The 25,624-nt window shown below is 33.2% G+C and overlaps 1 protein-coding gene across 1 annotated transcript in view; it reads left to right on the forward strand.

The window, feature by feature from the left end:
• Positions 1-25,624, forward strand: part of LOC140446431 (uncharacterized) — a 60,453-nt gene that overhangs the window by 26,426 nt on the left and 8,403 nt on the right. Inside the window, exons 5-9 of the mRNA XM_072538982.1 lie at positions 3,654-3,864; positions 8,754-8,978; positions 16,292-16,452; positions 22,489-22,551; positions 24,254-24,314. Coding sequence (XP_072395083.1) covers positions 3,654-3,864; positions 8,754-8,978; positions 16,292-16,452; positions 22,489-22,551; positions 24,254-24,314 — 721 coding nt within the window. The remainder of the gene's footprint in view (positions 1-3,653; positions 3,865-8,753; positions 8,979-16,291; positions 16,453-22,488; positions 22,552-24,253; positions 24,315-25,624) is intronic.

Consider the following 25,624-nt stretch of genomic DNA (forward strand, 5'->3'; position numbering starts at 1 on the left):
AACTATTGTACGGGGTAGAAACATGGACACTAAAAGCGCAAATAGTTAAAAAGATTGAAGCCTTTGAACTTTGGATATACCGGAGAATGTTGAGAATCCCATGGACTGCCAGGGTCACCAATGAGGAAGTGCTGAGAAGAATGGGTCGAGACAAAAAATTGTTGAGAACGATAAAAGTACGCAAGACTGCATACCTTGGACACATCCTAAGAAATAATAAATATAGTCTTCTGCAGGTCATCATGCAGGGTAGAGTCGATGGCAAAAAGGGAATAGGTAGAAAGAGGAAGCCATGGCTGCGAAATATTCGAGACTGGACAAACATGACTGTAGACGAATTATTTCACGTTGCAAAAGACAGAGAAGCTTTTAAAAATGTGGTCGCTAACCTCCGTTAATGGGGACGGCATAGGAAGAAGAAGAAGATATAATCCTAAGTATCTCACAACATTTTTTATTTGATCTGAAGCTATTTTCTTGTGGCATTTTAAATTAATTTATATTTAAATGGGAATAAGCCACAATTAAAGGTTAAAATACGTTTATTGACGTTTCAATTTCCACTTCGGAAATCGTTCTCAAAATACAAACATTAGTAAATTAAACAAATTTTTGTTTTTTATTACTTAGTGAAAAAATTCTTCTAATAATTTAATTTTATCTGACTCATCTATATTGACAATTCAGACACACCTTATACATTTTAAAGTAGAAGACTTTAAAATGATATTGCCAATATTGTTGAGTTGCGTTCCTGGGACGACTTTACTTATAAGATAGTTCATTCGATTACATGAAATCAACTTTAACTTGAGAATATCCGTCAGAAAAGATCATAACATGTAATTCGTCTTTAAAAAGACAAATACATGCCATGATGACAGTAAAATTCTCCTGTTAGTGATTCCATAGTAAATTATGAGGGAAAAACCAGGAAAAAAACCTCATAATACTATCCCGACATGGTAAGTATTTGATCGTGCATTTAGTTTACCTTCAATAAACACCAAATTCCGATTTTATATGTTTGTTATTTAAAAAACATAAATGATGTATTCTCTATATGTTACTGACTTACCAATACTGGTATTTTCCTTTTAATAACTTCCTCTTTCAATATGGGTAACCAGATCCTACTACATTCTGCCGAGGAATTCGCGACACAATTGGTCTCATTTAGCATAATTAGAGCCGCTTCTTTGATTTTTCTATTTTTACCATCCGTTTCTTTTAGGACTATATTTGAATCATTCCATTGAACCCTATGTTCATTATCCCATGCGTGTTTACAGATTTGAGATCTATCAAATTCTCTATTTTTAATATAGGATTGATGTTCACTTATTCTAACATTTAATGGTCTTGATGTTTCACCTAAATAAAACTGATCGCATTCACAAGGTATTTTATAAATGCAATTCTTTGTCCTTTCTTGTTCATTGTTAGGTTTGGTTTTATTATTTCAATGGGCTCTAGTTTATCTCCATTATTAGCCGATATATTTATGGAAGATTTTGAAACAAATATTGTTTCTAAACAAAATTTAAAACCCTCAGTATGGTGGAGGTATGTAGATGATGTATTCTCAATATGGCCTCATGGATCAGAGTTGTTGGACACATTCCTAAACGATATAAACGATAAAGAAGAGACAATAACATTTACCATGGAAAAGGAATATAATAACACATTACCTTTTCTGGATGTTTTAATCTCTAAGAACGATACTGGATACGAAACTCAGGTGTATAGAAAACCAACACATACCAACAGATATTTAAATTTCAAATCAAATCACAATATTAATATTAAAAAGGGAATTATTAAATCCTTATACGATAGAGCCAAAATTACTTGTTCTAACGAAAATTCGTTCTTGGAGGAAAAACATTTGTTAACATCTGTTTTATTAAAAAATGATTATCCCTTATCGTTTATAAATAAGGAATTTTCAACAATTGATCGAATAGAACAAAACAACTAAGAAGAGATCCTACAGCATATGCAAGGAATAATACGAGAACAATAACAATACCATACATAAAAGGATTATCGGAAAAGCTTAAAAGGATAGGAAATAAATTTAACATTTCAACAACATTCAAAACAACAAACACGTTGAGATCTATCTTGTCCAAAACCAAACCTAACAATGAACAAGAAAGGACAAAGAATTGCATTTATAAAATACCTTGTGAATGCGATCAGTTTTATTTAGGTGAAACATCAAGACCATTAAATGTTAGAATAAGTGAACATCAATCCTATATTAAAAATAGAGAATTTGATAGATCTCAAATCTGTAAACACGCATGGGATAATGAACATAGGGTTCAATGGAATGATTCAAATATAGTCCTAAAAGAAACGGATGGTAAAAAGAGAAAAATCAAAGAAGCGGCTCTAATTATGCTAAATGAGACCAATTGTGTCGCGAATTCCTCGGCAGAATGTAGTAGGATCTGGTTACCCATATTGAAAGAGGAAGTTATTAAAAGGAAAATACCAGTATTGGTAAGTCAGTAACATATAGAGAATACATCATTTATGTTTTTTAAATAACAAACATATAAAATCGGAATTTGGTGTTTATTGAAGGTAAACTAAATGCACGATCAAATACTTACCATGTCGGGATAGTATTATGAGGTTTTTTTCCTGGTTTTTCCCTCATAATTTACTATGGAATCACTAACAGGAGAATTTTACTGTCATCATGGCATGTATTAATTTGTCTTTTTAAAGACGAATTACATGTTATGATCTTTTCTGACGGATATTCTCAAGTTAAAGTTGATTTCATGTAATCGAATGAACTATCTTATAAGTAAAGTCGTCCCAGGAACGCAACTCAACAATATTGGCAATATCATTTTAAAGTCTTCTACTTTAAAATGTATAAGGTATGTCTGAATTGTCAATATAGATGAGTCAGATAAAATTAAATTATTAGAAGAATTTTTTCACTAAGTAATAAAAAACAAAATTTGTTTAATTTACTAATGTTTGTATTTTGAGAACGATTTCCGAAGTGGAAATTGAAACGTCAATAAACGTATTTTAACCTTTAATTGTGGCTTATTCCCATTTAAATATAAATTAATTTTTTATTTGGAAATTATAAGGTTCCAGTTTTAATTATGCAAGTAAAGCATGGCACATACTACCTATTTAGCTTATAATCCACATTTGTGAAAAAGTGGCACTTACAACGTTTTGCATATGGCATGCTTCATATAGTAAAATAAATTTATTTGTTTCTCAATATCAAGGTTTGTGTCAAACAAAAGCCTCCAAAGAATAGGTTATTGTGAAAATATAATGTCAATTTTACTAGTAAACATTTCCTAAAATGTTTAAAAGGAAAAGGCAGCATAGGTCACTAGCCTAAAATATAAATGTACTTGACGCATAATTTTTCTTCACTGAGTATGGCGGCTCAGTAGTTCAGAGCTTCAATAATCTTGAAGTTTATTAACTAAAAGAAAAAAACACGTGAACTGGCAATAGCAATAGAAATAAATAAATTTGTATAATAAAATTATAAATAAAGTTTTAGGTTAACACATACTATAATTAATTAATGTGCCACAAAAATTTGCAGAATTTATTTATAAAACCTATTTTGTTATTTTACAAAAACTTTATTTTAGGGTTTTATAGACCGTGCTGGATATAACGCAATAATGGACGAAGCTACACAAATAAAGAAAGCCATAGACGAAGGTGACTATGACGAGGCTTTTAATCTGTGGTATGATATGGAATCTTTAGTGATGACTGAAACAGATGGAATTGATTTTTATAACGTCTTTAGAGGACGAGTATCTAATAAATTCAGAAGTTTGCGTAAGCAAAAAATAGGTATTACTAAAATTGTATTACATAGACGTAGGCAGTAAGTGGTTTAAAGAAGTTTTGCACGAACAATTTATTTATGATTAGAGCTCGGGAAATAATCACTTAAAAAACCCTAAAATATGCATGCAAATATGCACAAAAATCACAAAAAATTTGCACTAAAATATTCTTTTTATACTTTTATGCATTTAATGCATATAAATAAAAAACGCAGTAATACTTGTATTGAAAGTATTTAATTTATTTTATGGTAAAGTCACAAAAAATATATATTGAAATTTGTAATATCTACATCATTATATTCATTTATTCTTTGATTCATTATCATCATTTTTTATTATAATATTATTACAGTTAAAACTATATTATATTATTAAATGTTTCTCTAAATTTTGAAAAAAAAACTGTGCGGTCTGTCTGATAATAATTGTTTATATGCTGACAAATGTCTTTCTACTTCACATGAAGTTAAAGGAGCAAACTTAAAATATTGTATAATTAAGGGTTCTACCTGTAAAATTAAATTATCTTCACAATTTCCCATCTTAGTAATATTATTTACTTGAATTATTTTTTTATATCCCTGATTTTTCTTTAACACTGCGCAGAATTTTTTATACACTTTGCTGGTTTCCCCAAGGTGTTTAATTTTTTCATTTAATGAATTGTTGATAATCCAATGAAATGTTTCGCTTTTCTTATCTAGTAATTAATTCAGCAATATTTCCAAAATTGGTTTGGATATTACTTTTCAATAACGGTTTCTTTTTAAAACGTCCACACATTTTTTTATAGTACCTGAGGTATCTACATCGAAATCACAAATGACATCTCTAATTTCCTCAAAATTATCGGTTATAAAATTTACTGAATTTTACCATGTTCGCTATCTAGTTATCGCCGTGGCTTTAGGAGCGGCTTTTAAAAATATTTTTTTATATTTGATGCAAGGGCATTGAAAATTGGAAACTCTGTTTCTGCTATTCTATTTAAAGCATGTGCTAAACAGGTAACGTGTATTAAATTTGAAAAAAATATTTTTAAAATGTTGTCTAGCTTTGATCATATATGGAGCAGCATCAATTAATAATAACAAAATTTTTTTAGTTGGCATCGGTTGAGGTAAAAAAAGTTACTCAGAAATTCATTTACAAATCTACAAATAGATACATTGTTCATTTTTTGCAACTCCTTAACGGAAACTAAATATCCGGCGCTACTTTTATAATTTAAATTTATTAACAAAGTATTATCAAAAGTAATTTTTCAGTTGAAAGACGCAACGGGAAAAACAGTCAACAAAGTTCACATTAAAGATTTGAAACCGGCTCACGACGATAACATATAATCCCAACCAAACACAACCACTACCTTAACCATCCCCACCACCCTTTTTACCGCAAGTTATAAGAGAACACGCCTGTATTGCAGGAACAGTATGAAAAACAGTCCTCTGCCAGACAGCCCTATTAGAAGACCACCGCTGACTCCAGGCAGAAACTGCGAAATAACAAACAGCCCTGCTTCCCACCAAATGGAAGACATTTTGGAAATTCCAGAAATAATGAGCCCGTTATCGGACAGTTTTGCACTACCACTCACTCCAGAGCCGCGAGTGCGAATATATTATAGCAACCCCAAAAGAAAATTTAAATACGGAGGCACATATGGGGGTAATACAATTGAATAACCCCATAACATCAGTAAAAGTGTCCATACCTCTCAAATCACTGCTGCCACCAAATTTGAAAGGAAAAAGATCATACCGCCTAAGACTGACAGCAACAAACACGATCCGGATAAGGTAAAACCGCGAGTGTTATTGCTAGTAAGTGAGGTAGTTGTCGTGCGGAAGACGTTTTGGTTTTGCGTATTTGAATATGTAATTGGTTTTATGTATATGGTATTTATTATATTAAAAAGATGTTTTGTTTTATATTTTTATAGTTGTATATAAGAAACGGCTATAGTTAAAAATTTTGTTCAAAATTTTTCTTTAGGAGAGGGGGGTGTGATTTATCGTCTAGAGTACGCCTATGTGTTAAACAAAACATGTTTTTGTTCCGTCTCGAATAGTATAAAAGTCGAAACTGAAAGACAGCTAACCATTCTCGACGAGTTGAGTTGAGAATATCTGATCTTGGGGACAGGTGCGTTGAACGTTGAGCAAATCCTTCCGAACCCAGTCGATCTGGCGCGTTGAGCGAGATTGACAATCCTTCCTCTGGCTGCGTCAATCTGGTGCGTTGAACGATAATGGCGTATTTTTTCTATCTGGTGCGTTGAACTAGATAGACATCCTTATCCCTGTCCAAGTACTCGTTCTGCGTTGAGGTACGAGTACGACTTCAATTCCTCGATCGTCGTATCTTGGTTTACAATATCGAATATCGTCACACCCATCTATCGAAATAAATACACAGTACGTCTTTGTATTCAAATATTGTTTTCAGTAGGCACTTAACGATAATTACTTTTTCATTTGTATATGTAAATTATCGAATCCTTTTTTTTTTCTCTGGCTGAATTATACTATCCGACATCACAAATTGCATGCTGGAATCTGCATATTTTTTTCGTAGAGTCGTAGCAGAAGAAACTTGTACAACATCATTATTGTAGTACTTTTTTAAAAATTGTTTAAATATTGGATTATCCAATTTTGCAATTGGAATATGGAAACCAATCAGCAAACTGCAGAGATCCTTATTAAAATTTTGTTGGTAAGAAACTTTGGTTTTATTTGTAGTTATGAGCTGCTAAACCGAATCTTGAGGCTTTTGTGCACAAGATTTACGCGTTGCAGTGCCCAAGTATTGATCAACTTGAAATTTTTTTTCACAAATAAGAAATTTAACCAATAAACTTGTAGTACTTAGCCACTTTAAAATGAATATAATATAATGTCCTAATTTAATTGGTTTTCACTTCTATTAAAATTTTATGTACAAAATATTAAGACAAAGAGTGATTTCCTTAGTCAATTTTAAACGGGCAAAACAACATTAACCAAGCGCAGTACATGTTACAATTTTATAAAACTTGTTTCCCGAAGTATCTCCTATATAAACCAGTTTTTGAGTTTTGATCGTAGAATTTTTCTTCAAAAATATCAGAGGTTTTAGGAAAATGTCCCATTTTGATCGTAAAAAAATAACGTATTAATTTATGATAATAAAATCAGTGTCAAAACCATGTTTACACCTTTGCTAAAAATAATTTTAGAATCAATGCACTAAAATAAATAAGTTTTTCATAATGAATGGCAGTCCTATTTTAAAACTTACATTTTAACGTAAAATTATATTTAGCTTATATTTTTAGAAAAATATTTAAAAATTAAAACAATAATTAAATTAAACATAATACTTACCAGTTTGTTACAAACCGTGAAAAATATATGGTTATCATCAACGATTTTGAACTCTATTTTACATCCACTTTTTTAGAAAAATCTATTTACTTGCACTTTGTTTTGGCATTTTCAAACACTTTTGATAAACACTTAAACACAAATTTACTGAATCAAAAAATACACCAAATTGAACTAACTGTAACTACGGACAGAATGACAATTGCATTTTGCCTTTTGCTAATACAAATTCTGGTAATTTGTTATTTTTGTTAAGCTTTAGGGAAAACTCATATTAATTTATGATTTAAGATTGTATTTAATGCCAACAACCGGATTATCGCGTATATATATATATATATATATATACAAGGATTTCCACAGTTTTCACTGTATTCCTTCACTCAACCGTTTTCTCCAATTTTTCCTGTGGAGCCAGTCCCCTTCCTGTAGGTTTCTTCTACTCATTGCTTCGTCCACTTCATCTCTAAAAGATCATCGGGGTCTGCCTCTCTTTCTTCTTCCTATCGGGCTCCACTCTGTTATTCTATTTTTCCACCGATTTTGGTCTGCTCTTCTGACATGTCCGTACCAGGTTAACCTCTTCTGTTCGATGTAGTCTATTATGTCGGAGTTCATTCCCATTCTCCTCTTAAAGTCCATGTTATTTATTCTATCTCTTCTTGTTACTCTGCAGCTTCTCCTTAGGAATTCCATCTCTGTTGCTCTTATTTTGTTTTTGGTTTTCTTATTTATTGTCTAATTTTCACACCCATAAGTGAGGATACTTCTTGTCATGGTATTATATATTTTTTTCTTTGTTTTCATGCTGATGTTCTTATTCCATAGTACCGGGTTCAATTTTCGTATGCAGTCTCTTGTTTGTCCTAGTCTATTTTTTATATCTTCCTCCGTTGTTCCTTTGTTTGATATTATGAAGCCTAAATACTTATACTTGTCTGTTCCTTTGATTTTTTTACCTTCGTCTATTTCCAGCTGTTTTATTTCTGTATTCTCCGTTGTTAGGTATTCAGTTTTCTTTAGGTTTATTTCCATCCCATTCTTTGTATATTCCTGTTTCAGTTTTCTCATCATAAAACTGAGGTCATCCTCGTCTTGTGCGATCACTATTTGGTCGTCGGCAAAACTTACCGTATATATCGCGTTTTACTGTTAATATTGTCATATGCTAATACCAATACCAATAAGGGGTATTTCCGAGGGATATTTTTACCTACCTCGCTAAATTGCATTACTTACTTTCTCAGATATTTGTGTATATTGTGGTATACCTGAAAATATGCACTTTACATAATGCATTTTGCATATTTTCCGAACTCTACTTATGATGCATATTTAAAATCTATAAAAAATTTAATTTATTTAAAAACTAATATTTTAAAAAAATATAAAATATAAAAAGTCAATACTAAAAAACTACTCAGAATCGGAATATTTTAATATATTTACCTAGATATCTTTATATTATTTCTCTTTTTAAAAATCATAATATACTTACATTAAAGTAAAATTATTATAGGTGCACCAAGGGATACAGATGACCTCTCCACTATTATGAATTCTAAAGTAGCTCCTGCGTTGGGTATTACAAAACAGTGGGTTGACCAAAGTACTGAAGTATTTAACTCTTTAGGAAACGACTTTATGAGACCTGTGACGTATATAGTAGAAGAACTTCTTAATACCACAGACCTAGTTGTAGCTGTATACAACGGGCAATTGGATTTAATTGTGGATACACCTGGTATGTATTAGTATTTTATTCTTAAAACACTTAGATTGCTAGTTAAGGTTTTAAATTCTTTTTTTTTTATTTATAAAATATACGAGCGCGTTATAGATATAAGTACAGGTATAAGTATCAGATAATTCTCCAGCTTTTACTGATTTCTTTTAGTACTGTACTTAAAAAAAATTATTTTTAAATACGATTGATATTATTTCTTCTTCTTCTCCTTACTCTTCTTTTTTTTTCTTATTCTTCCACTTCTGCTTTTTTTTCTTCATTATTTTCTTCTTTTTTTTTCTTTGAATATCATATCCAGATTGGGGTGATGATAACCTACATGAAAATTTTCTAATATTTTTGTCGCTCCTGTGTAATAATTGATTTGCTAATAAGTCAGTGCATTTTTGTGTGTCAGTGCACTGATTTTTCTTCAGTCTCGAAATATGACTATTTGCTGGGTGAAAACTACTTGATTTATAATAAAAAAATTTAACCCATACATTATTTGCATTTATTGATCACCTAGCTCTGATACTAAACTATTTTTTCAGAGCCTGCTAAATTTGTTAGATATTCTGCCCATTAAAAGCAGAAAAATTTTATGTGGTGATTTTAATATTAACTACGCTGCTGTTTGTGCGATCCAACTGTCTTTGGTAACTATTTTTGAATCATATGGTCTCACAGTGCACGTTAATTCTCCAACAAGAATCTCAAAAACATCTTTCTCGACAATTGATTATGTGGTTTCTGATTTTCCACCAGCTGACGTCCATTCTACAGTTATTAATGGGGGGCTTTCTGATCATGAAGCGGTTTATACCAAGTTTAGCAGTTTAAAAACACACCACTCAAAAACCCGACGATTAGGTAGGATTTTTTCCACTCAAAACTTTCGTAAATTCTATAATTCATGCTTGACTTCTGACTGGAGTTTTTCTTCCGGGGACATTGACTGTAATGTTAGTGATTTTCTAAATAGAGTTGTATCTATTTTTAATTAAGCATTTCCTCTATTAAACATCAGGCCAAAACATCACAAACCTTGGATTACCAAAGGCATTTGCATATCTGCGAAGAATATGCGTTCTCTGCTATATATTAAAAAATTTAATGACAGTATCCCCATCTCTGATTATATCAATACGTACAGAAAATGCTATCTAAAACTACTCAAAGTAGCCAAAAAATCCTACTTTTATAATCGCCTAACAAGCTCCAAAAATATTTAAAAAAAAACTTGGTCAATAATAAACGATTTTCGAAATAAATCCAGTGCAGCGAATCAAACCTTTTCGTTTCCTAACCCCGAAAATCTAAATGATTACTTTGTTAATGTGAGTAAAAATATAACCTCAACTATTTCGCCACAACAAGATCCATTTTCCTATCTCCCTAATTCAAAAAACATTGCTGATACTTTCTTTTTAAGACCAGTTGATAAGACTGAACTCATTCGAACAATTCGTAGTATAAAAAGCAAATCGTCCTGTAGTACAGATATATTATCTATTAAAATTTTCTTAAATCTTCCGCATAATGTATTGGAGATCATGCCCTCGCTAGTAAATGATTCCTTTGAAAAAGGTACATTTCCTAACTGCCTAAAGACTGCCATCGTTATTCCTTTTTATAAAGGTGGAGACAAATCTGATGCCTGCAACTATAGACCTATTGCCTTGTTACCAGCACTATCAAAAATTATTGAAAGGTTTATAAAAGTTCGACTTATGCCCTTTCTAAAGACATTGAGTGTGGAGTACCGCAAGGTTCAGTATTAGGTCCCATGCTTTTTTTACTTTTCATTAATGACATCATTTACTTGAAAATTAAAGGGAAAATTTTTCTATTTGCTGATGATACCAGTATTACTTGGAGCAGATCTAATATTTCAACGCTTTATTCAAGTATAACCGCTGATTTGCTTAGAATCAAGGCTTCGTCAGACTTCAACTAACTTAGCTTCAACGTGGATAAGACAGTAGCATTATCTTATAAAGGAGTCATTCAACCCTTGCTTTTGAATGAGAGCCAAATCAGTATCGTTATTTCCGTGAAATTTCTAGGTATTCTTGTCGACAGCGATCTTAAATGGTCCTTGCATACTGACTCCTTAAGGAAGAAACTAGCCTCAGCTTGCTTTGCAATAAGATCTGTTTCGAAGGAACTAAATTTATCTTCTGTCAAAATGGCATATTTCTCATTGTTCGAGTCCCATCTTCGATATGGGCTTCCATTTTGGGGTTCTAGTACAGCGGCCCAATTTGATACTATTTTTAAGTTGCAAAAAAGAGCAATTCGTTATCTATTTGTTCTCAAACAAACAACTCATTGCAAGACCTACTTCCAAAAAACCACGGAATTTTGACGCTTCCCTCTTAATTTTGGAAACGGTTTGTTTGATTCGCAAGCATCTAAACATTTTTCCCGATAGACCTGATCATGGCTACTCCATTAGAAATTCGGATTGTAACGTTTATTTACCGATCCCGTCCACTCAGCTAGTAAAGAATTCTATTCTGTATAGTGCAAAAAAACTTTATAATCACCTTCCAAGAGATATTAAATCCCCAACATCTTTCATTAAGTTTCGTAAGATGACAAAAATCTATCTCTCTGAAAGACCATATTATTCAGTTGACGAGTTTCTTAATGTATAACAAAGAAACAAAATTAATATTGTTTATAATTACATTTGGGTGTCTCAAGCAGTGGCTACAATTTGTCTCATTTGTTGTTGTCTGTAGAAATTATGTAAGTAATACAATAATTTTACTAATTTAAAACTGTGTTGTTCTGTTTTTTATTATATTTGTTTTTGTTTTATACTTTTTGTACATTTTAACTGATTTTTTTAGCTTTGTCCATAAAATTGTTCAATAATTTTCAGTGACAATAAAGCATATTTCTATTTCTATTTCTATTGATAAAGGTTTCAGAGCCATGCGCATTTCTCCCAAAAGTACTGTCTTTTTTTTCGTTGAGTATTAACTACAGTATCCAATATTTGCTATCTCTGAATTATTTAGATTTTCTTTTTTGCTAGTTCTGCTATATGGAACTCTTGATGGAGGCTATCTAATAAACATTATATGATTATCCAATATTATTATAGGCTTCTACCTTCACAGGATGTAAAACTTAGTCCAGATTTCTGATCTGTATAATATTTTAGCATTTTAATTCTTAGTTGTATGTTCAGCTAAAAATGACAGAGTGCAGATCTAACTTTCCCAAATCTCGTCTTGTCATTTTCATACAAATTTTAATTTCTTCATTAAAATTTAGTGTGTCGTGTATATCTTTATCCAGCATCCTAAATATTTAAAATGGTTAACTTCTTTAATATGCTTATTGTTGACAATAACTTAAAGAGGATAAACTTCTTGTTTATTTACCATAAGTAACTGTGTTTTTAATATATTCATAGCAAATCTATTTATGATCTCTTCTCTAGTCACTTAGTTTATAAGAGTCTTAAGATCTTTGATACTTCCAGCCGTGTTTGCTTTTATAACCGTATATCTAATATGTTAGTTTCTCCTTTAATTAAAACCTCGCAATGTCCTTCTCTGTCCTTATTTTACCATCCTAGGGAACAGGCAGGTTTGAGAAAAAACTTTAGCTGTACCTACCGATGGACCCAACTGCTTAAAAGGGATTATAGAAAAATCCATTGAATATGACCGACCATTGGTCCTGACTTTCGTAGACATTCCCAAAACATTTGATAGAATAGAAATGAACAGAGTTATGAAAGCGTTGGAGGAAAGTCATATAGATTATCGATACTCCAAACTTACCTCGAACATAAATAATGGATCCATGACAGTAACACTACATAAAGATGCAAAATGTAGGGATGGGAAAAACCTGCCGGTTTTAACCGAAAACCGGTTTTTTTACTTCGCAATAACCGGTTTTATCGGTTGTTTTTTTGTCCCGGTTATAACCGGTTTTTTATTTTTAAAGTAAAAACCGGTTATTAGGTTTTTACGGTAATTAGGATTAGGTTAGGTATTATTTTGGATCCCAATCATAATTATTATTCTCAAGTACTTATTCCAAACAAAACCATAATTCAAATGTTATTTTATTTTATAAATACAGAAGCAAACTGAAAGTGCAAACTTTAACCTATGTAACCTATTGGATTAAAAAAACCGATAACCGGTTTTTGGAAAAACCGGTTTTTTTGGCCGGTTATAAGCGCCAGGTTAAACCGTAAGCAAAAAAATCCGGTATAACCGAAAACCGGTGTTTTGTCAAAAACCGCCATCCCTAGCAAAATGTATAAATATCAAAAGATAAATCAGACAAGGCAACACGTTATCTCCCAAACTCTTTACGGTAGTTCTGGAACATGCTCTTAAACAATTAAAGTGGAACGCCACAGGAATCAATGTCGACGGTGAAATGCTCTTACACATGCAATTTGCGGACGACGTAGTTCTAATAACATATAACTTAAAATAAATTTGAACTATTATACTTATTAAGTTAGATGCCGCCTGAAAGGAAGTTGGTTTAAATATATATTTTGTAAAGTTTAAGTACATGGCAGACCTGGTATCAAGCGAAAATCCAAAAGTCGACTGCATCGAAATAGAATTGGTTCACAAATATAAATACTTAAATTCAAATTGCCAGAGACAATCAATACCGTGAACTGTAAAGACAAATTACTTTTACACGAGCCGCATATGGAACTTTATCAGACATCTTCAAGAGCAACATGCCAAATTATTTAGAAAAGAAGAGGTTCCATCAATGTATACGGCGTCGAAATATTTTCTTTAACCCAGGCTGAAGCAACCAAACTCAGAGTAGCCTAAAGAAAAATGGAACATTCCTTATTTGGACTGACTCTCAGAAATGGGTTAGAAACGAGGAAAAATAAGAACACGCGGCACAGATGTCTTAGATCGAGCACGGCTGAAGTAAAACTGGACAGGTCTTGTAGCCAGAAAAAATTACAGTGTATAGACCACGAGTAGACAGAAGAGGTAGACCATCTACACGATGGACAGATGACGTGAAAATAATCGCTGCGAATTGGCTGCAGGAAGCTCAAAAGCGACAGAATTAGAAGAAATTAGGGGAGGTTTATGCCCTTTAAATAAATATTTTGTCGATCTCGTCGTAGACGATTGATACCATGTAATGTATTTTCTTGTTAAAATCTATTACCAGACTAACTATGAAACTAAAAGTAAGTAGATCTTATAGGCGACATACCAGAAAGTAAAAATATGAATTGCTATATAGGGAGACGTTAAAAACTGACGTTAAGGGATACGCTGTATATAGGGAGACGTTAAAAACTGACGTTATAGATCTTCCTACTATACCAGTAAATGAACGTGATACTATGTAATTTTCCGTGTTACCACCGAATTGCATGAACATTTGGATTTAGGTTTTATTTACCCTCCACTTTACTTTTGGACTTGTGCCGTTGGTTAAACAAAGACGGGAACCTGGCAACGACAGTTAAGGAGAAGTTGGTGACCTGGAAAATGTACATTGAAGAACTTTTCTGGGGCTGCCGAGGTGAAAGCAGCTCTAAAACAGTCTAAGAATAGTAAGGCCACAGGTCCGGACGAAATATCCGTTGAACTTATTAAGGTGATGAGTGAAGTGAGTACAAAGGAATTAAGTTAACTGTTTAACGCCATATACGATTCAGGTAATATCCCAGAGGAATGGCTATTGTCAACATTTGTAACACTACCAAAAAAACAATCTGCGAAAATGTGTGAAGATTTCCGAACTATCAGCCTTATGAGTCATGCACTTAAGATTTTTTTTCTTAAAATCATACATGCCAGAATTTACAAGAAATGCGAAGAAAATATCGGTGAAATGTAATTTGGATTCCGCAATTCAATGGGTACACATGAAGCACTTTTCACCTTACAAGTCCTACTTCAGAGATGCCGTGATATCAGTTGTGATATCTATATCTGTTTTATTGACTACGCCAAGGCATTTGACCGTTGTCAGTACCAGAAGATGTTCGCCGCCCTACAAAGAGTAGGATTGGATGAGAAGGACATTCGAATCATCATGAATTTATACTGAAACCAGCGTGCTCAAGTCAAGGTCGAAGACCAGCTGACCGACCAAGTGAAGATTATGCGAGGAGTAAGGCAAGGATGTGTGCCCTCGCCGACTTTTCTCTATATATACTTTGGAAACTTTTACTGAATCCCTCACAAACCTAGAGATGAGTAGAGACCATAGAGACCATAGGGAATCCGAGTGAATGATGAATACATCAATAATATCCGCTATACCGATGACACTGTGTTACTAGCAACCACCCTAAATTATCTACAAGCCTTACTAGACCGAGTGAGAACTGTGGGCGTAACATACGGACTAGACCTAAATGTTAAGAAAACTAAATTCATGGTTGTCATCCGTGCAAATTTAGATCCCGTGGCACTAATGGCAGGTAGCGAAGAGATCCAGAGAGTCGACAGATTCACTTAACTTGGAAGTACCCTCAACTCACAATGGAACTACGCTCAAGAGATTAGATCCAGGATTGAAATGGCACGGTCTACATTTATCAAGTTGAGATCCTTGCTGTGCTGCAGTGATCTCAGTTTGGGAACCAAGATGCGGATAGTGAGGTGCTACATTCTTCCAGTGTTACCATATAGAGTTGAAGCCTGGATATTGACGCAAGCCACAGAAGAGCGGATTGAAGCCACTTCGTGGCCTTGATACATGAGGATACGTACGCTTGACGATCGACTTGTGACGTCACTTCCGCTCCAGAAGGAACGCTATACATCTACTTACTTCATAAGTACACCAGTTTGTTTGGTTTTTGTATTAGCTACATTTTTGTTAACAATATTTTTTTGATAAAATACTTATTTTTTAAGGTTTTTGTGAAAAACCAAACCGTCTGAATACGTGGTTTTTATTTTAAAAAATGAACATTTTCACTCTCAAATAACTCAGTTAGTATTGACTTACTGCTAGTGAAAAAACTCTATAGAACAACAGTTGCTAAGAATTAGTCAGTTTATCCATTTAGGGAGTCATTTTAAATGTTTGTTTTTTCCCAAGAGGCTTTGACCCTAAGTAAATGCAACTCTGCGCTCAAAGTACAAAAGTGAAGTAGAGGGTGTAAGAAACCCGAATCCAAATTTTCAATCAAATGCATCGTGACGAGGAAAATTACACCCACGGTCATTGGCGTATACTGGCGTATATCGTTAAATGTGCTTTGAGCTTCTATTTTTTTCATTTTTAAAATGTCAGATGTTTATTCTTGTTAAATCTATTTAATCAAATTTAATTTTTTTTAGGAACTTACAATTGGGTAGAAAATATTGCGTTTCAAGGAAAAGATGAGTGGGAAGCTGCAGAAAGAATTGAAATATATAACGAAATAGACTATATTCAACAAGGTTTTTATAAAAGATCAAAGAAATTTGCTTTTTATTGGGCAAACCTAGCGGGTCATATGGTATGTATTTAAGCAACCTTTGTTAATCAAGCATAGTATGCAATTGTTTAAACAGTGATAATAGTTAAAATATATCACATAATTTTTGCAGAAAAAAAATTAGAAATAGAAAAAAATAATTAAGCAATAATCAAACGTTACAAATAATTTCAGCCGCTTGTTTAGTACAAAGAAGTAAAATTTAATAAAAAACAAAAGAATACTAGATTTTCAAATGTCAACCAATCTTTCTTCTTCAGCTTTATTACACTCTAGCACATGCTTCTCATTCCAGATTTTACTTTCTTCATCCATCTTATGTTTTTTTAGAAAAACTTTGATTCGTTAGTTTAAACCTTTAAAAATTGGAGCTTCATGCTTAAAGATCCATAAGCTTTACTTACTAATCACTTTTTATGTCACAGCTGCTATTGGAATCACGGTAACCGTATTAATTATAATTTGTAGAATTTGTTGTCTATCTAGTATATGTTCTCGGGCATACCACTTTTTAATTACATTTTCTATATGACTATTAAAATTTTGCCATACCTGGGATGTAACAGTTTGTAGAGCTTCTTTCCACATATTTAAAGCATTACGTTCTTTATAGCCGTTTCTACCAATATGTTGATTATAATAGTTTTTGGCAATTCTCCATATTAATTCTATAGCATTGAAAATGCAGTGTTGTGATGGCAGACGTATTACTTTATTGCCATATTGTTCTGCTAAATTATCAACGATGTATTTTGAAGGTTACTTGTTTTAAAAAATAAATACTGATATGTTGAACTAAACTTTTATTATGCATACTCACTGTGCAACAATCTGTAAAAGCTCATTTTTCAACATTGTCCAGTTTATTGTTAGTTAACCAAGCTTTCATTTCAGTCTTAGTTGAAGACATGTTTGGTGCTTTCTCGGACAAACTTATTAATAGTTGATTTTCAAAGAAAAATAAAAAATTTGCTTGATTCATTTCCTCATGGTAGTCCACTAAAGCCGATTTAAAAAATATATATCAATGCACCCTCAATAAAGCTATTTTCATAACCAACATGCAGAATAATATATCTACAAAAACAATTATTTTAACACCTTTATGTTTTCAATATGATTAAATACATTACCGTTTTTAATAATTTTTAACAGATTTTACCCTTTCTTTAATCTCCTTTTGATATGAGCGACATATCTATTCAAAAAAACTCAAGTTTCATCCATAAAAACAAATTTGTATAGTTCTTCGCGTTTATGTTTTTTATATAATTTCATAAATTCTGCTTTCTTCACAGCCATAAATATAATGCTCCTTCATCAGACCTCATCTTAGACCGTCGTTTAGCCATTTAAAACCAGTATCTTTTAGGACAATACTGACTGACATCCGATAACCACTAAACAGTTCCTTCAGTTCCTTCTAATAAATAAATAAAAAGGCCAAAGTCACTTGTTGCCAAATGTTCTTCTTAAAAGAATTAAATTTCATTTTATGCTAAATAAATTTTTTACTTAATAGACTTTATGATATCTAATGAACAGTATCTTCTTCTTTAAGTGCCATCTTCGTTCCGAAGGTTGGCGATCATCAGGGCTATACGTATTTTCGAAACTGCTGACCGAAACAATTCGTTGCTGCTACAGCTATACCATTCCCGTAGATTCTTTAGCCAGGAGTTTCGTCTTCTTCCTATGGACCTTTTTCCTGCTATTTTCCCTTGCATAATTATTCGAAGCATTTCATATCTTTCGCCTCTTGTAATGTGTCCCAAGTATTGCAGTTTTCGTTTTTTGATCGTAAATATGACTTCCTTTTCTTTATTCATTCTTCTCAAGACCTCGACATTTGTGACTCTCTCCGTCCATGATATTCTCAGGATTCTGCGATACATCCACAGTTCAAAAGCCTCTAATTTTTTTTTGATGAACAGTATACTTACTTCTTCTTCTTCTTAGGGTGCCTGTCCATTCCGAACGTTGGCGATCATTCTGGCTATGATGACTTTGTTGGTTGCTATAGGAAATAGCTGTGTTGAGGTCTTTTTAAACTATGCTCTTAGGTGGTTAGCAAGCCAGGATATTCTTCTTCGCCCTGGTGCTCTTTTTCCTTCAATTTTACCTTGCAAAATGCAATGAAGTGGCTCGTATATGCCTTGATTTCTCATTATATGTCCCAAGTACTGCAGCTTACGTCTCTTCACGTTGTTGACCAAATCCGCAGGTATGTTCATCCTCTACAGTACTTCTTTATTGGCAACTTTGTCTGTCCATGGTATCTTCAGGATCCTTCTGTATGGCCATAGCTCAAAAGTCTAAAGTTTTGATAGAGTTTTCGCCTTCAATGTCCATGTTTCTACTTCGTACAAAAGCACTGAGTACACCTAACATTTAAGGAGCCTTATTTTTATTTCTACGGTGAAGTCATGGCTCTTGAACACAGAATTCATAGTCAAGAATGCCCTTTTCGCCTTTCCGATGCGACATTTAATTTCTTGGGTATTGTCCCACGACTCATTAAATATAGTTCTCAAGTAGTTGTATTGTGAGACACGTTCAATTCTAATTTGGTTCACATACATATTTGCTTCAGTAATGTTTTCCTTGCTGATGATGATTAGCTTGGTTCTGCTGGTGTTTATATCCATTCCATATTTTCTACTTGTTTTCGTTATTTTTGTTCATTAAGTTTTGCAGCCCTTCTATGGTATTGAAAAACACTATTGTATCATCTGCATACCGCACGTTATTGATTTTGTCTCCCTTTATTGGGATGACTTCATCAATATCTTTTAGAGTCTCTTCAAAAATGTGCTCCGAGTACAGATTGAATATCAGTGGTGAAATTATGAACCCCTGTCTCACTCCCCTTAAGATTTGGACCTGATCTGCATATTCTACATCTATTCTTCCATTTTTCTGACGGCTGTCGTTATTTCTTCTGGTATGATTTCGGGACTTGAATTTTCTTCAATGGTGGGCTCTTGTATTGTTTTAAGGTCATGGAAAACCTTCTCCAAGTATTCTTCCCATACTTTCTTTTTATCCTATTTGGTTATGGCAAGATTGCCTTCATCATTTGTTATTTTTCCGCTGTTGTTTTCGGACCATTCCAGCTATTTCCTTCACCTTTCGATGAACATTGACGTTATCATATCGACTCTGATACTCCTCTATTTCTTGGCATTGTTCTATTTTTTGTTTCTCCTTGGCTTCTCTTATTTTTCTTCTGACGATAGTATGTATTCTCTTATATTCTTGGAGATTTTCTTTGTTTTCTTTTCTCTGATCCATAAGTTCAAGTATTTCATCGGTCATCCACGATTTCCGTTTCTCTGTATCTTTCTTCAGGTGTTGTTCTTTAATTTCTCTTACTGTTTCTTGTATGATGGTCAGACCTTTAGTATAACGTTGGGATCTTTTAGTTTTCTACCATCATACTTCCTCATCGACTTACTTGTTACCTTCTTCATTCTGACTTTGAAACTGCCTACAACTGGTACATGATCAAAATTTATGTCTGCCCCCGGGTATGTTTTGACAGATATACAGCTGTTCCTGTACCTCTTATTTACTAGCATGTAATAAATCTGATTTGTTACAATCCTTCCCACTGAATCCTGTGGAGGTTTCCAGGTATACAGTTTCCTTTCTCCTTGGGTGTAGCTTAAACCAGGTATTTATTATTACTAATTGATTTGCTTCCGTAAAAATCTCCAACGTATTTTCCCGATCGTTCCAGTTTCCTAGACCAAATGGTCCAACTGCAGATGATGTTTTGCTGGCCCCAACTTTGGCGTTGAAGACAATCGTGACAATTGTTAGGATTTGCTTTTTCAACCTTTTCACGACTTGATTAATGCTATGATATAGTTCTTCTATCTCTTTTTATGTTCCTTCTGTTATAGGTGCATACACTTGAATTATATTGATGTCGATTGGTGTTGCTTTTAGTTGTATGAGCATCACTCTTGCTGAGATTTTAATGACGTTGTCAACAGATTTTGCCACTTCTTTTGTCATTATACTGCCGACACCCAATTTATGTTTGCCGTTATCTGTAACAGAATAGTAAACGCGGTGTTTCCCGATATTCGCGGTTCCTGAACCTGGCTAACGCAGTTCGCTTATTCCCAGAATATTTAATTTCATGTGTGCCATTTCTTTTATTGCATTATGAATTTTACCTTCCTGTGCCATGATTTTCACGTTCCATGTGCCTATTATGATGTCTTCTTTGCATTTTAATCTTTTTGTTATACTTGTAACTGCTCCTCCCGAAGATCCGATTGAGGAGCTTACTCCGGAATTGAATTTCGCTGCAAGCATAGCCATTTGATTCTACTAGGACTTATCCAATCCGGATCTTTAATGAAGTGTCTTCTCCCAATCTTTCTTCCTCATCTCTATGCCGTTGACCGCTTCCACGGTTCTTCTGCCTTTGAAGCCAGTTTCTTAACTCCAGGACAAAGGGGTGCCCTACCATTTACTAGCTCCTCCACCCGAAGTTGTTGGCCAGTAAACGGGGGATTGCTTATACCGGCAATAGCTCGGTGGAATTTTTGCCATATCTTGCTACCCTAGCTAAGCTATACTTACTTCGTTCATGCATATTGCAAATTAACTTACGAATTGCTTGTATTTATTATTTCAGTAATGGTAGCTGTCTTAAGCCTAGTACGTTTTTTGGGCTATGTTAGAGGTGTATTGTGTACAGGTGTAGATAGAACTCACAGTTGAAATATGTAAGTTTAAAGATGCAGCTATACGCTAAAACAAGAATGTATGTTTTAAGCATCAACATAAACATATTAAATTACATACTTTCCCAACAGCAGTCAACGGTAGAATGGGGCCGTAATTTTCACTTTCCTGTTAAAAATAATAAATCAAAGAAGCTTTTATCTCTTTAAATTACTATTTAACTTCTTATGTGACATTTTGAAATTATATCACATTCTTTTGTTCTAAAAAAAACAGACTTTAATAAATAGTAAAAACAAATCTGAATTGTCAACACCGCAACTATCAAAGAAGTATTACCAATTTATGCCAAAATATCATTTTTGTTCGATCTCAGTTAAAGTGTGATCCGGACAAGTGTGCTTTATAACAACGCTTTATAATCCACTTATACAAATTAACTGAAACAAGTGATGGTGCATTTATGGTTGTGGTATGTGGTAATGGTTTACATTAATAGAAATGTTCAAATATTATTTCTACGAATACACAATAAAATATATCTAGTGTCTATTTAACTCCAGTGTACTTGGCTAAAAGATCCTAAGAACGAACAGACCCTACGATTTAAATATTTTATGTTGGTGTCATGTGACGTCAGTTTCTATGACGTCAATGACGTACATTGAAATGTATACTGTACTAACTATATGTATATAAAATATTTATTTGGAACGATTTGCAGAAATTATAGCTAACGTACTATGAAGAAGAGAACATCACGATAAGAAGTGTTATGTAAGTTTATTAAGGAGATCAATTAAGATCAAAGTAAGTTCTTTACCGCCAATATTTGCGCCTGGCTATCGCTATAAATATCAATTATCTTATAAATAGAGAGCACAATAGCCCTTTATTATATTTTTATCGGTGCAGGATACCAGTGCAAACATTTTAACAGGAAACGCTATAGTTTTTTTTACCAAGGCTGTACATGTTTTTTATATTTAGTTATCTATTCAAAAGCTGTTTATTCAGTTTTTTGGTTAGGTTTTGATCCAATAGTTAACCTAATAGTATTATCTATCCTTTTCTTCAAAGATGCAAAGTTCTGGTGCCATTATACCTAAGTTCCTCTGTCGGACAGGTTCCTCAAGAACAATGCCAGTAATATTTGTGTTGAATATATCATTGCGTTTCTATACGTCGTTTGCTTTAGTTGTTGCAGAATTATAAATACTATCGCTTAAATATATATAACTAACGGATTTTGTAACTTTACTTTTAATTTAAAACTATTATTTATTTGAAAGTTGTTACTTATTTTTGCAATAAAAATTTGTGGATAATAATTTATTTTATCTTTTATTTTAGGTTCCATTAGACAATCCTACTGCTATGGAGTTTATTTTAAGGGATGTAACAGATAATTTCAAAGTATAAATTTTTTTATGTCAAAAAATAATATTTTGTATATTGTAAATAAAGACTTATAATATATGTTTGATTTAAATACTCGTTTTATCGAAAATAGTAAACATTTTCTTAATACTAATTTAATTGATAATACCAATGAGTAGTGAGCCAGACACTACCATAAAGGTAGGAAATATAGAAATATTGACCGACACTCACTCCAGCGGAAAGACCAATGCAGTGTATGAGATAAACTGTGTCCATGAACTAAACAATAATGCGCCTATAATTAAACATAACGAACCTAGGTTATTATATCGGTTTTTAATGTTTATTTTATTGTATTTAAAGTCTTCTAACACTAACATTAAAAACAAAATTAATTTATAAAATTTATTTACTTAACCGTTTAATTCATTCGATATTTTCGGCTGACCTCTACAATGTAATTTCTTATATGTATATATATATATATATATATATATATATATACATATTCCTTCAGTTATTCCGGAACCCCATGGAAGATTCTCGGCGGCGTTAGACAGCTGTGGATCGAATCCTCATATGACGCGAAGTTTCTATCAGGGGCATACCAACAGTGGTGTTACATTATCCCCTTAATTTGTCCTAGAATCTTGTTAGGACTGGAACTGAATGCTTGTTTCGCCAACTGGGCCCTTTTACAACTCCCAGTTGTATAAAAGTGGCAAGAAACGGTTTTTGCTCCGCACTGGTAACCATGCGGATTGCAATAGACTAGTATCTGGATTTTAGTATCTGTAAAGATTTTTCTACCGTATTTCGGAGAACCCTTTAATTCAATTGGACTCTATCACGTGCTCCCTCAATTGAAGTAATGCCTCCCATACATATTGATATGTGGGTTGCTCATGGGCAGTTGAACCAGATAGAAAAGGTAACGCAATGCTTGAAGTTTTAAAGCTTCTCCTGAAGATAGTAGTTGGCATTCAAGTTCTGCAACTTGACCAAACTTACTGGGTAAGTTTGGTCGGGTTACCGTGAGTACCCTCATACGGTTCTATGAATTCCTCAAACGTGAGGTCAAGTACTTCTTGGACTTGGTTTACTTCCAGTTCTTTATTTTCGTTGCGGTTTCCTTCAAATGGAATCAGCCACTTACAGTGTCCTATCATTTATTTTTACCTCGGAATATATCTTATTTGGTAGATAACATCCATAATCTTCTCCCTAATAAGGTAAGAACCTTTCCAGGACTGCTGCAACTTTGGAGGACAACCTTTTTGCTTCTTTAGATTATGCAGCCGACTTTGGCATTCTTCTAAATTAAAACATACCTTTTCTGTTTGGGTACGGTTTCTTCGTTTGGTCGCTAGCGATTTAAATATGGGAACATACCAATTCGTGTATATCGTCTGTTCTTTTTCTTATTTGTTCAAACTTTAGTTCATAACGTAGGTGTATCTTATTTTCAAATAGGACTTTTGTTGGTGTTTCGTCCGTTGATTAATTAACGGCGGATCTGTAGGCCATCAAGAAGAACGGAAGGAAGGTATGTTAACGTATGTTATTTCTGTTTAGTAATCAATAAAATTAGAAGAACAGACACAAGTAAAGTTCAATTTGGATTCAGAGCAGGACTCGGAACGAGGAAATAATTACTTTTTAGTTTGCAAGTTCTAATACAGAGAGCCAGGGCTGTCAAGTGCGATGTGTATGCATGTTTAATTAATTTCTATAGGCATTCGATAAAGTCCCACATGGAAAACTAATTGATATCATAAAAACATCAGGACTTGATGGTAAGGATATAAGGCTGATCTCAAACTTATATCTCCAAAAAAAAGCAATAGCGCGATTAAAAAATGAACTGTCCGAGATCTTGCCAGTCAAAAAAGAAGTTATCAGGGCTGCATATTGTCACCGGCATTTTTTAACATATACTTTGAAAACATCTTTAGAGAGGCCTTAGACGAATCAAAAGATAGGATTGTTGTAAATGTCCAATTTATAAACAATATTAGATATGAAGACGATACAGCGGTGCTGACAGATATTGTTCAGGGACTCCAAAGGATGGTTGATAACGTTGTAGAAGCTTGTAACAAATACGACCTAAAACCAAATTGCAAGAAGACAAAAGTACTAATCATTAGTAAGAACACCAACATAAACGACCAAATTATAAGAGGCGATACACCGTTAGGAAGAGTGGAAAAATATGCTATTTGGGCTTCAATATTATGGATAGTTGGGATCAGAGCTACGAGATAAAAACTCGTATTAAAAAAGCCAGAACCTCTTTCAACAGCCTTATAAAGATTCTCTGCAACTTATCTTTTAGTATCAATATACGCATAAGAATTCTTAGATGTTACATCCCTAGTGTCCTCCTCTATGGAGTAGAAACCTGGATCCGAACAGAAGATGCCATAGAACAATTAGAGGCATTTGAAATGTAGTGCTACCGACGTATGTTGAGGGTCTCATATATGCACCATACAAGTAACGTACCTATTTCTCAGAGGCTAAGACAAAAAAATTATTAATACGGTAAAGGTAAGAAATACTTCGGCCACATTTTGCGTAATGATAAATACCGACTTCTACAGTTAATTCTACAAGGCATGATTGAGGGTAAGAGAGGCGTTGGACGTAGACATATATCCTGACCGGCCAATCTTAGTAAGTAGACTGGTGTAACACCAACTGATCTATTTCGAGCTGCTGTGAATAGAATAAGATGGGTCAATGTGGTTGCCAACATCTCTAGAAGATAGGCACATTTAGAAGAAGGCTATACTCTGCACGATTCTCTATAAGTTGTCGTACTATGGTGATATTTTTATCGCAGGTTCTACCTTTACAAAAGCCATTGTGTTTTTCTAGTAGTGGCAAATCTGCAATTGTTTTAAGCTGGTTGTTTATAATTTGAGGATTTAATGCGTATGCTCTGTTTAATAGACTAATACCTCTATAGTTTCCACAGGAGTTTTCATCTCATTTCTGATATAGTGAAATTACTTCTGCCATCTTTCATTCATCTAGAACTGCTTTCTGTTTTCAGCATTTATTTAATAGATCTAATATTTTTAGTTCTGATAATATATTC

Source organism: Diabrotica undecimpunctata, chromosome 7 (assembly GCF_040954645.1).
Source record: "Diabrotica undecimpunctata isolate CICGRU chromosome 7, icDiaUnde3, whole genome shotgun sequence".
In the NCBI taxonomy this organism is placed as follows: Eukaryota; Metazoa; Arthropoda; class Insecta; order Coleoptera; family Chrysomelidae; genus Diabrotica; species Diabrotica undecimpunctata.